General features: G+C 55.6%; 4 protein-coding genes across 4 annotated transcripts; 1 reads left to right on the top strand and 3 right to left on the bottom strand.

The window, feature by feature from the left end:
- Positions 1-205: 205 nt before the first annotated feature.
- PG986_010814 (60S ribosomal protein eL37) lies at positions 206-1,403 on the bottom strand (the record flags this gene model as incomplete). The annotated part of the gene is made up of 6 exons (XM_066847036.1): positions 206-348; positions 464-535; positions 610-672; positions 751-761; positions 846-852; positions 1,394-1,403. The coding sequence occupies 6 exons, from the start codon at positions 1,401-1,403 to the stop codon at positions 206-208; spliced, it is 306 nt and encodes a 101-aa protein (XP_066696527.1).
- A 563-nt stretch (positions 1,404-1,966) lies between these two features.
- PG986_010813 (autophagocytosis associated protein- active-site domain-containing protein) lies at positions 1,967-3,137 on the top strand (the record flags this gene model as incomplete). The annotated part of the gene is made up of 3 exons (XM_066847035.1): positions 1,967-2,484; positions 2,557-3,019; positions 3,084-3,137. The coding sequence occupies 3 exons, from the start codon at positions 1,967-1,969 to the stop codon at positions 3,135-3,137; spliced, it is 1,035 nt and encodes a 344-aa protein (XP_066696526.1).
- Positions 3,138-3,787: 650 nt separating this feature from the next.
- Positions 3,788-5,815, bottom strand: PG986_010812 (uncharacterized protein; the record flags this gene model as incomplete). The annotated part of the gene is made up of 3 exons (XM_066847034.1): positions 3,788-5,216; positions 5,292-5,560; positions 5,735-5,815. The coding sequence occupies 3 exons, from the start codon at positions 5,813-5,815 to the stop codon at positions 3,788-3,790; spliced, it is 1,779 nt and encodes a 592-aa protein (XP_066696525.1).
- Positions 5,816-8,521: 2,706 nt separating this feature from the next.
- Positions 8,522-11,421, bottom strand: PG986_010811 (uncharacterized protein; the record flags this gene model as incomplete). Its single annotated transcript, XM_066847033.1, has 4 exons — positions 8,522-9,212; positions 9,293-9,406; positions 9,462-10,349; positions 10,514-11,421. The coding sequence occupies 4 exons, from the start codon at positions 11,419-11,421 to the stop codon at positions 8,522-8,524; spliced, it is 2,601 nt and encodes an 866-aa protein (XP_066696524.1).
- Between the last annotated feature and the right edge of the window lie 232 nt (positions 11,422-11,653).

Genomic DNA, 11,653 nt, shown 5'->3' with positions numbered 1-11,653 from the left:
TCTTTCGTACTGCCGTGACACTCATCAAATGCCTCGAAAAATGCAATTTTTGGTCGGAATTGCTAGCGTAACATGCCCTCCTTCTTCGTCAGGCAAAGACCTCGTGGGTCCCGGAAATTCAGTCCCAATGATGCAATCCTTATCACGCCAAACCGCCTTTCGTAGTCCATGATGCAAACCCTCAGAAGTTACCAATGCCGTCCATCTATGCCTTCAGGGCAGGGCCCCGGGCGTTCTTTTGCATGCCGGACTGGAAGCCGTTCTTGAAGCGGCGCGAAACGCCGGAGAGGTACTGCATGCGGCCGGTGCCGACGGTCTTTCTGCGCTTAGCCTTCTCGCCCCAGTTGTCTGTATGGCCTTTTGTCAGTAAAACGTCCGTCGCGTGACAGCACCAGGCCCAACCCAGTCGTTCTCCTAGCGAGCTGAGCTGTCCGGAGCCAGCAGGGCAGAGCGATCAACGTACACTTTCGGGTCTTAGCAGCAGGGTAACCGCAAGAAGCACATGTGTGCTTCTGGATGTGGAGCGATCGACGTCCTGTAGTTGAGAGTCCTCATGTCAGTCCAACTGACATTCCTTTTCCCAGCATGATCGAGGTCCGAATGACTAACCGCATCGTCGGCACAGAGTGTGCGTCTTGTTGTGGCGCTTGCCGAAGCTGGAAGTTCCCTTGGCTGTTCATCGAAGTCAGTAAGTCTGGTCGCACTCGATTCCAATTCGGTTCTTTCGTTCGGTAGGCGTGGGCTACTAACTCATTTTGAGACTGGAGAATCAGAGAAAAAAGGTCAGCAACGAGTTTCCCTCGAATTGAGAATTCGGATAATGTCGGTATCGATGATGTACATACCTTCTTGCTAGATGTTACCCAACGAGATCTTGACGAGGTGGTGGGATGCTGGGGGGTTAGTAAATTGTTCTGGCGTCTGCTCAAAATCCGAAAGTTTTTGGCATAGGTCAGTCAATTTTGTTGGAGTTGGAGTAGCGTGCGTGTTGTGTGGGATCAGGTGACTGCCCCAATCCAGTTTTTTGGCTTAGCTGAATTCGGCAAAGTGCGAGTAAGCTGACCAAAGCTCAGCCCGACGAGTGCCTGCCACCTGCCAGTGGCGAAAACGCCTCTCCCAGCTGGCTATTCAGCAAAAAGGGATTATGCGCATATTGAGCAAACCACGACGATTAGATAACAGGGAGCTGCCCCGCTCTAACCTCAGTCATTGTCGGTCCAAATGGACAAGAGGAGCTCATCATCGACCCTTCCGAGGTCGGGTAGTACACAAGTAGACCTGAATCTCTCCATGTCAGAGTAGGAGCTCATGACAGGTTGGCCTCAATATCCTTGAATCGAACCGGAGTCCAGCGAGTGTGCTGTTTGATACGCTGCACATGGAGAAGGCGTACTCTGCTGCATGTGGTTTAATACTGAGGTAGGCATAATCGGTTGCAATCATCCCAGTGACTGTTCGGTAATAAGGTACACATATTCACACTGCCCCTCCATCAGCTCCAGGGGGTGACTGGGGGGGTGTCAGCGCTCCAGCACGCCCGTACTGCGCGTGCCTCAGGACCATGTGACGACAGCAGCTCAGCTACTAGACTTACTTGCCTGGGGGAACCTCATTTCCGTCATGAATCAGCCTGCCTAAGTTGCAAGTAACAGACTCCCATTCTACATCACATATTATCATTGTAATCAACCTCGCAATCTTCCCTTCCTGCACCTCCTCTCTCTATTTAAACAAACACCGTTAAGACTCCATCTGCACCTCATTGCAGTGCAAGTATCCTCCTGCGCAACAACAACAAGAACACCAGCGTTACTAGGCACCACTTACACCAACACCTACCCCTCCAGCCGTTCTTTGTTGCACATTAAAAGACATATCCCTTGAGATCCGACGACTCGAGACGACTCGACTCGACCTAACTCGGTAGATACGCGCACATAGCTGCCATCGCATCTCCCCCGTCACGATGAATCTTCTTTACTCGACGGTCAACACCATCCGGGACAAGTACACGCCCGTGTCGCACAAGTCGACGTTTCGCAAGACGGGCCAGATCACGCCCGAGGAGTTCGTAGCCGCTGGCGACTATCTCGTCTTCAAGTTCCCGACATGGCAGTGGGCTGCCGCGGAGTCCGACGCCCAGCGTGCCACCCACCTGCCCGCCGACAAGCAATACCTCGTCACGCGCAACGTCCCTTGCCACCGACGGCTCGACGATAACTTCGCCGGGGATGCTGGTCACGAGGAAGCAGTTGTCGGCGACGGTGACGACTTCAAGTCCAAAGGCCAAGGAGATGACGACGACGGCTGGTTGCGCACCGGCGGCCTCAGCAGCTCCCAGCCCCTGAAGGCCAAGGAAGTTCGGACGGTGGATGACGCTGGCAACGTGGGCGATATTGAAGACGATGACGATATCCCGGATATGGAGGATGAAGACGACGATGAGGCTATCATCCGTGACGCAGACGCACACAAAAGAAAGGGGTAAGTGACGACTATTGCAAAGGTTCCAAGGCCAGATTCAAAGGAGTTGATGCTAACCTCACCTGCTGCTAGTGCCCGCCGCACATACAATCTCTACATCATGTACTCGCCGTATTACCGTACACCTCGTCTATACCTGTCGGGCTATTCCGATGGACAGCCACTCGCACCCCAGCTCATGATGGAGGATATTGTCGGTGATTACAAGGACAAGACAGTGACTCTTGAGGATTTCCCCTTCTTTGCCAGCAATGTGAAAATGGCCAGCGTTCATCCTTGCAAGCATGCATCCGTCATGAAGACCCTGCTGGACCGTGCCGACGCCGCGCTCAAGATCCGTCGCGACAAGATGAAAGCCGGCAAGAATGTTGGCAATGATCCCGGCATGGAGGGCTTGGTCGATGAAATTAACAAGCTTGACGTTAAGAGCGCCGAAGCTGCGGCTGAGTCCAGTAATGATGATTGGGAGGAAGTCGAGGCCGAGGACCCCGAAGTTGCCATTCGGGTTGACCAGTACCTCGTGGTCTTCTTAAAGGTGAGTCTTTGCTTTGCATCAACCCTCGTATTCACTACTCAGTATACTAACATATCGGCTTCAGTTCATGGCCAGCGTCACTCCTGGCATAGAACATGACTTTACCATGGGCGTATAAGTTAAGATATGTTGACAACCAACGCTCTTTGAACCTGATTCTGCATCGCGATTCATTGGTACGCCAGCGCGCAAGATACACATGCATGGCGTGGTTGATGTTTTCTCTGAAATTACACAGGCGTTTTGGTGTTGGATGCTCGAGGATCGAGTCAACTTAGGCATAGAACAGTCTGATCGATTGTTGATTGGTTAGAGCGCAATACAGGCATTGAACTGTACTTGGTGCATACACTATCTCGTAGTGACGATCCTCTACTCATCGACTAAATGCTTTCGACATGCATGCGTCCTTGTCTCCATATGCATGCATGTTTGAGATCAAACAGGCTCGCAATACCTTTGGACTTTACTCTAGATGTGGTTAAGGGGTTAGATCGCGCATAGCTGAATAGACTTGTTGATTCAAAGCCGTATTAATACACCAGATAAACGTATAATCATATATCCTGCCATATAATGTAATTTGGTAAGTGTTTAGTTCAATTATCTTCGTCTCGCATATCCAAGTATGACTGGTATCAACTGTTGCTCACGTATACAACTCCGACAACGTCCCGCTATGTACAATCCCTGCGGACAGATCCTTTTTTTACACGTCAAAAGATGAACGAACCCCCATTTTGAATACTAGATCGAAACGATCAACGCTTAATGCGTCTGCCCCCCTGTCGCTTTCCCCGTCACCTTGGACGTCTCCTTGCCGGACACGCCGGCGTCGTCGGCCAGCGCCAGCTTCTCGCCGTTGGCGTCGTTCTGCGAGCCCGCGTTCGAGGACGACTCGTGAACGGGGACCTCGTCCTCGCGCCAGAAGTCCTTCTTGCCCGAGGCGAGGCGGCGGGTCCAGGCGGGGAAGATGCCGCCGGGGACGCGCCAGGTCCAGGGGTCTTTCAGGTTCTTGTCGTGGGGCACGACGCGGCCGCCGGACAGCTTCTCGACGAGCCAGACAACGCCGTTGATGAGGATGTAGCTGCAGACGCCGCCGATCAGGCCGTTGGCGATGGAGTAGGTAAAGGGCATCAGGGCGATGGTGATGAAGGCCGGGATGGCGTCGCCCATGTACCGCCAGTTGATCTCGGTCACGGATTTGACCATCATGGAGCCGACGAGGATCAGCACACAGCCCGTGGCCCAGGGCGGGATCGAGGCGAAGATGGGCGCGAAGAAGACGGAGATGAAGAAGCAGATGCCCGTCGTCATCGAGGTCAGGCCCGTCTTGCCGCCGTCGCTGATGCCCGCGCCGGACTCAACGAACGCAGTCACGGGCGGGGTGCCCAGCAGGGCGCCGATGGAGATGCCGATGGCGTCGACCATGTAGGCCATGGAGGAGCCCTCGAAGTCCTGGGTCACGGGGTCGATGAGGTCGGCGAAGTGCGCCATCGAGTACAGCGTGCCCGTGCAGTCGAGAATGTCGACGTAGAGGAAGGTGATGAGGGCGAGGCCGAACTGGCCGCCGTACTGCGAAATGTCCCACTCCTGCACCACGAGCGTGTGCTTGATCTGATGGAAGTCGACGACCTTCTTGAAAAAGTTGAAGGCGTCGTCGCCGACGGGCGTGTAGGGGAAGTAGGTGATGTCGGTGGTGCGGGGCCAGCTGATGATGGAGACGAGCGCGATGCCGGCGATGATGGCGCCCTTGACACGGTACATCATGAGCAGAACGGTCAGGATTCCGCCGCAGAAGATGCCGATCCACAGGGTCGGATTGCGCATCTTGCCGGAGTCCGGGCACAAGCCCGGGTCGGCCCCGTTGGTGCCTTTGAGCTCGGGCAAGCAGCCCGCGAGCTCGAGGGGCGTCGACTGCGCGCCCACGATCAGACCGATACCCTCGCTGTAGGTCAGGCCGATGATGGTCAGGAAGAGGCCGATGCCGACGCCCGTGGCCAGCTTGATGGACCGCGGGATGGCGCGCGCGAGCCACTGGCGCATGCCGAAGAGCGCGAGGGCGAAGAAGATCCAGCCCTCGACGAAGATGGCGGTGACGGCGACTTGGTAGGGCACCGTGCCGGTGCCGTGGAAACCAACGACGGTGTAAGCGAAGTAGGCGTTCAGCCCCATACCGGGAGCAAGAGAGACCGGGCTATTGCATCGAGTTAGTCCTCTTATCCCCTTTTCCTTTACACGCAAGTATATATCGCCGCCTCGAAATACTTACAGGTTAGCGAAGAGACCCATGCAGAACGAAGTCAGGGCCGCAATGGCTGCCGTAGCCGTGACCATGTCGCGCTTGACCTCGGCCGCGCAGAGCGCATACTCTTCGTTCTTCGCACAGATGGGATCGTCAGGTCCGCCATTACACACACAGGTACCACCAGTATCGGAAACAATGGAGGCGTTGACGGCGATAATGTAGGCCATGGCAAAAAAGGCGACAATGCCAGCCCGGATCTCGGTCGTGAAGAGGGATCCCTTGCGCGTTTTGGCCTATATTGCGTGGAAAGAAGATCCATTTAGCAAATCCGGACTTTTCTCATATGCACACTGCGCGTAGAGTATAGCTTCCTATCTGGCCCGTCTCTTGTGCTGGGGAGTAACATCAACGGGTAGATATGACGGTCACTCTGCGACAAGGACAGTAGAGAGCAGAGATGAACGTACATGGCCTGAGCCGTCCAGCCGGAACCAGCGACCGACCGGGCCGGCCGCCACTTTGGTGTTGAGGGTCTCGAGCCAACCCATTTTATATCGAATATTGCTCGTCGGCTGTCGGAATCGTATAGTCCAAGTATAACCTCGTGCGCGGCGAGACACGGGTAGCCAAAGTCAAAGAAGGCCAAAAAGGCAACTGAGCCAGTGAGCTATAGCTCTTATAGTAGTTGGAAGGGAGACAAGGGGTTGTCACGGCCTTCGCAAGCGGAGGGAAGGGATATCCAGCAAACTCATCGAACCATCTACATATTTTCCCAGAGCTACGGGAGGCGGGAAACTCGAATATTTAAATGCATACACACATGTGAGAAGGAAATAGCTGATAGAAAAAAGTAGCTCCATGGGTACCCACCCACAAGTGAAGGTCGGGTCCAGGGTCCCGAGGCCAAGGCCGTCGAGGTGTCTGTCACATACTTGCTCTATGGCAGAGGTACTTTGGGCAAGAGAGAACTAGGTTAGAGGCAGGATCCGTATAAAAGAGGAGAGCTCGGCTGGGCAGCCATTAGCAGCAGTCAGCATGGTTCCGGGGGCGAAAAAGCAGAGGGCAGGAGGTAGGGAATAAGCCGTTGTAACTGATGCGTTGCCTGCCAAGATAGACCGGGGTCGCAACGTGTGTGGACTGGGAGGGAGAAAACTCCTCCAACAACTAATCGAATGAGATAATGGCCGTTGCGGCGGCTCTCGTCCATGGAGGGAGAGAAATTCTTATCTTTTGGTGTCTTGGCGATGGGGGCCGTTCCGGGCTAGTCTCCGGGAGGCTGAGACGATCCCTCTGTTAGTGAGGGAGGCCAGTCGACAAAAGGGCTTCTGAGCTGGCTGTCTTCCTTCATCGGGCGTTTCTAGTCAGCATGATGCACTCCTCGGATTCCAGAAGAGGCAATGGCAGAAGCGGCTGAAGACATTATCGATGTTGTGCCACCACATATCGTCTCCGTCGCCTGGTCGCCATACACATCTTGACGTGCAGCGACTGACATGACTGCAGTCTTGGCATATCCCAGAGTATGGTGGTGGGTTGTGGGGTTGGGCTGTCGTAGGGCTTTTCCACTTTATGTTTGTAGTGGTCTGGGCATTGTCCCCAAGTTGGTTACCAAATTGTTACCAACACGTCAAGACAAACTCATACGAGGGGTAGTTTGGGTTTTTCCTTCAAGTATCTGAGTCACAGTCCAGGTCTTTTTTTCTGTGCCGTGCCGATATAGTAGCTACCTAGGTAGGTAAATAGGCGGTTGTTGGTGGTAGCTTGCTCCCTAATTCCTCCGACATCGTCTCATTCGCCTCGATCCGCCTAACTCCAGACCAGATAGCTAGAGCGCTGGAGCTTTAGCGAGAAGGAGGGGGAGATTGCGGGTTGCCCTCACTGGCTGCAACTGATACAGCGGGCGCTCTCCACTTTGAGCAGCCGTTCCGGCCTACTGGGACCTTTCGACCTTTCTCTGCAGAAGTCACGCACGTAGTAGAAACTGGAAACACACGCGACACATATTTCAGCTGCTGCAAGCACCTCACTTACTGTACCTAGGTTTGGAGCTACAGTGCATGCCTCACACACGCGTGGGTGGGTTCAATTCCCGAATGCTTATCGCCTCCATTGAAGCCAATACCTGGAAGACATCAATGCACTCATTGTATGCACCCGCCGCTAACCCTAACAAAAACATCAAATGTCCGGCTATCTTGGGCCTGACCAATGAGCGAATCGGCTGGGGCCGATGCTTATCAGCTCACCCACAAGGGATCGTCACTATCAGCATCCAACTGCCATCGGTAATACCTACCTATGTCATATCTAGGTCAAGAAGCATGGGCTTTGAGGCTGGCTTCGCTCAATCCGCCGAACGCCGTCGCAATGAGGAAGAAGCAATTCCCCGGTCTCGTCCGAATCACAGGCAACGGCCGTTTCGCCTGGCTGAGAAACCTGTTCAGCCCCATCGGCGTCCCGACTATGCGGCAGGCAAGCAACTTCCCCTAAACTGGCCCATTGGTCTTGGCCTCGAACTACCTGCCGTCCCAGTAAGCCGGCTACTACCTGGGACGGCTCGTCCTCTATTTCGAGTCGCACGCATCGAACAACTACGGTGGAAGCTAACCTGCAGATTGCGTCAACCACACACCAGTCATCAGACTACAGTCGAGACTGTCTGGATTTCCAAAGGCCCGAGCGAATGGGAAAACCTCACCGGTCCAAGAGTGAGACGAGAGGCCAATAGCTCCGTTAGAAAATGGAACCTAGCTTTCTGCATCTGCGTACCCAGGTGTCCAACCATGTGGCTCAAAACCCTTCAAGCGCTCTTGCTAACGAACGGGACAATGTTGTGGCGACTACCCTGCATGTGCCAGCATGCCATCCTCATACGGCACCCGTCAGATTCCACTTCTCGTTACATCAAGAACGAGGTCCTCGATGAAGCTGAGTAGGATCCGGGCGATAGGTCTCACCTTAGCCAGTGCTTTCGAAAAATAGGCCGACGTGATCTATCATGTCTTTTATCTGCACTCAGAACCAGACGCAGCAGTCTCATGTCATCTGAGTTATGCTGGGTCTATATCACGATAGCCCCTGAGTCCCAGCTGGTCTGTTTCCTTCTCCGCTACGTGACATGAAATGAGACTCCCATGATACTGCCTGGTCATTACCACTTGCATACAGGACATCGACGCACAACAGAGATATAAACAGTTTATGTTATAATGTTCATATATTAAGGGAGATACGTCAGTCTCCCCATGAAAGGACTAAACGGAGCTTAGTTCGACAATTGCATCGGTCGACAAAGGCATCTTCCAACCTCCCCTGGCCTTCCGCAGCCCTGAAGTCGTTACAGTGTAGTTTACAGGACTCGACGGCGTTTCGACCCAAAGAACGGCAGCATCGGCGTTCGGAACTCCGTCCAACTGCGACAGCGTGACAGAAATGTTGCCACCAGCGTCATAGCTGAACTCGCTGATAATCCCAGCATCAACATTCAACAACACGCCAAGGGGCCCGATGAAGACTCTTTTCCTTACCGGGTCACCCGTGATGACAGTGACCCTGCCCCCTAATTCGACCTTCAGGTTCCCACCAAACACCACGAGTCCGAGCCCGCCGTCGCCGTCTCCCACATCCGCCACGTAGGTCCCCGACCCAAGCGCAAGGCCGACGAAGTTGGGCCCATAGTCGCCACTATATCCGTCCCACTTCAGCGTATCAGGCCAAGAATGGAACGACGCGGCCGCGAAACCGTCGGCGTGGATGCTGCTCAGCGGACCGCTCACGCCGCCGTACCCTACACGCAGCAGGTAGGCGTCTGATGGGTCGCGGCGGAACGCCGACAGCAGGACCAGCGAGTTGAGCCCAGAGCCGTAGTGGTGGATCTGTCGCTCGATCCTCTGGAGCTTCCCCCCATAGCTGGTCAAGGTGGGTGACTCGCTGTCAGCAACAATACTTATTATGATTTATAGGGACATAAGAAGTTAAAAAGAGGGTGGGATGGGGCTATGGGATAAGGAGAAGGTGAGCAGTACATGTTGTCCCAGTAACGTCTGGCATTGCCGTTCCAGCCCCAGTGTGGCACCGCGGGCATGAAACCGAGGACGCTGTTGACAGTCTTGAGTGCTGTATTCTTGAAGCCGAAGTAGCTAAGCAGTCAACTTGTTAGTGGCGTCTCGGTCACGCATTGGCAAGTGAACTTACTTGGCCCAATAATAAACACCTTCCTGGCCAGTCGAGTCCCACGCCATCTCGCTGCCGAATGGTACCTCTTCCGAATCCCACTGCGTAGCGCGAGTGCGCATGCTCTGCTCCAGCGAGCTTGCCTTGGGCGCCTGCCCTTCTCGCTTCAAGTCGGCCAGGACCTCCCCGAAGACGGTCTCTCCCATCAGGCCGACGCGGTTGTAGCCAACGTCCGACTTCATGCTCCGCACGATTGTCTGGTACGCCTGGTTCAGATAGAAGTCCCATGTGTGACTCCGCGTCAAAGCGGGATATGCCCGCGCGACACGATAGAGGGCCCAGTACGTTGCGGCGACATGCACATAGTCGTATGCCCTGTCTATCGCGTACGACGCCTGCTTGTTCCAGGACCACCAGACCGACCAGTCAAACGACGGATTGTACTTATAGCCTGGAATCTTCGAGGGTTCGTAGTAGAAGATACTCTTGCGCACGGAGAAGTCGGCAGTCTGGATCGTCTTCCACAACACGCCGTCTACGAAGCTCTCGAGCTTGGCCACCTCCTCGGCGCTCGGCTGCACCACCTGCTTCATGGCCGCGGCGAGAAACGAGCCCGCCCCGCCCTCGTCACTGAGCCCGGCGACCCACGCTCGCGGGTCCTGTGTCACGATGGCTTTCGCCTCGTAGTCGTACGTCATGACGGATGGGGCGCGGCCGAACGGGTCGGACGTGTCGTTGAACCACTGTTCCATCGTGGAGAAGCGCCCGAGGTCGCTGACGGCCTCGGTCCCCGGCTTGGTGATGAAGTAGTGCACCGTCTGCAGCTTCCCATCGCCGTACTGGATTTCAAGTCGGGCGCGGCCCCATGCTGAGCCGCCGGGGGTCACCGAGTATTTCTCTTCAGACTGCCTGGTAGCTATCAATGCCCCCGACGGGTTCGCCGTCACTGATTCTACACCTGACGAGCTCTGCAAATACAGCACGGCAGTGGACCCTTGCGAAACGATATATCCAGGTATGCCGACTGCGACGGGGGTCCCCGTGGACCGGATGACAGAGTCGAGCTCTCGCACGCCCCCTTGGCCACCGAGAACTGCAGACCGAACTCAAGCGAGTCACCGGGCTGGAGGACCCGCGACGACGGCGTATTCCATGGCTCAACTTTCGACCACTCGTTCTCGGCCCACGCCTTCGTGAGCACCTGCCACTCGTAGAGCCCCTCGAAGGTCTGGCTCCCGTACGCCGTCTGTTCGTCGTAGTGGTCCTCGCGTAAATTGCGGTACGCCTCCATGGGCGTGCCGGTGTAGCTGCTGCTGTTCTCGCTGCCTAGGATTAAGGGGGTGACGACGAGGGCGGGCCCGCTCCCCTTGGTCGGCGCGACGCGGATGTGGCCCGCGTGCATCCCGATGTACGGGTCCGACAGCGAGCAAACCCGCGCCATCTCGGCCGCGGGCCGGCCTGTGAAGATGCTGTTGAACTCGGTGGGGAAACCCAGGCTGCCCAGCTCGATAGCGACTCGGCCCTGATTCCGGATCGTGAAGCGCAGGCCCAGGTCCCCGCCTGAAACCTCGGTCCACCGCCTCGTCACGTTGAGCGGGCTGCGGCCGGGCAACGTGGGCGTCAGGACGGAACTAGCCAGGTCTCCTGGCTCATTCGTCTTCCCCTGCACGGGCTTGCGCGCCGCGGCGGAGTCGCCATCAATCCAGCGACCACCGCCGCCATCGCCTCCGGTGGAAGCTTCCCGGTAGCGGTACGTGATGTCGCCCCAGTGGTACTGGCCGTTTCGGGCGCGATAGCGCAGGTAGTCGAAGGGCAGGAAGTCGAACGAGTCGCCGGAGGGCTTCAGCGACACAAGGACCCCGGCGTCTTTTACGAGCTTGAGCTCGAAGTTCTTGGTGGTCAAGCTGAGGTAGCCATTTCTGAGCCCGAGGTTGTCGTCACTCTGGGCTACGGCCAGTGAAGCACAAAGGCTCAGCAGCATGATGAAGAAGCCGAACATGCTGAGATTTGTACTTGATGTATTAATACCCGTCTGGCATCCATGTTATGGCATGAGAACTGTCTGCTGGGTACTGCAAGGCGAGCGACAGCATCTTAAAGAGTTGCTCACTCTTAGCCAAGTTTACTCAGATATCGTCCTCCCTATCTGGCCCGTTTGAGGCTGTATTCGGAAGGTCGTAGTACAAGTGCCGACTGGTGAACATCTGTAGGCG

Source organism: Apiospora aurea, assembly GCF_038362705.1.
Source record: "Apiospora aurea strain CBS 24483 chromosome Unknown utg000007l_segment0_segment0, whole genome shotgun sequence".
Classification (NCBI taxonomy): Eukaryota; Fungi; Ascomycota; class Sordariomycetes; order Amphisphaeriales; family Apiosporaceae; genus Apiospora; species Apiospora aurea.
The sequence above is the reverse complement of the archived record's forward strand: the minus strand, read 5'-3'. Positions and strand labels throughout refer to the sequence as shown.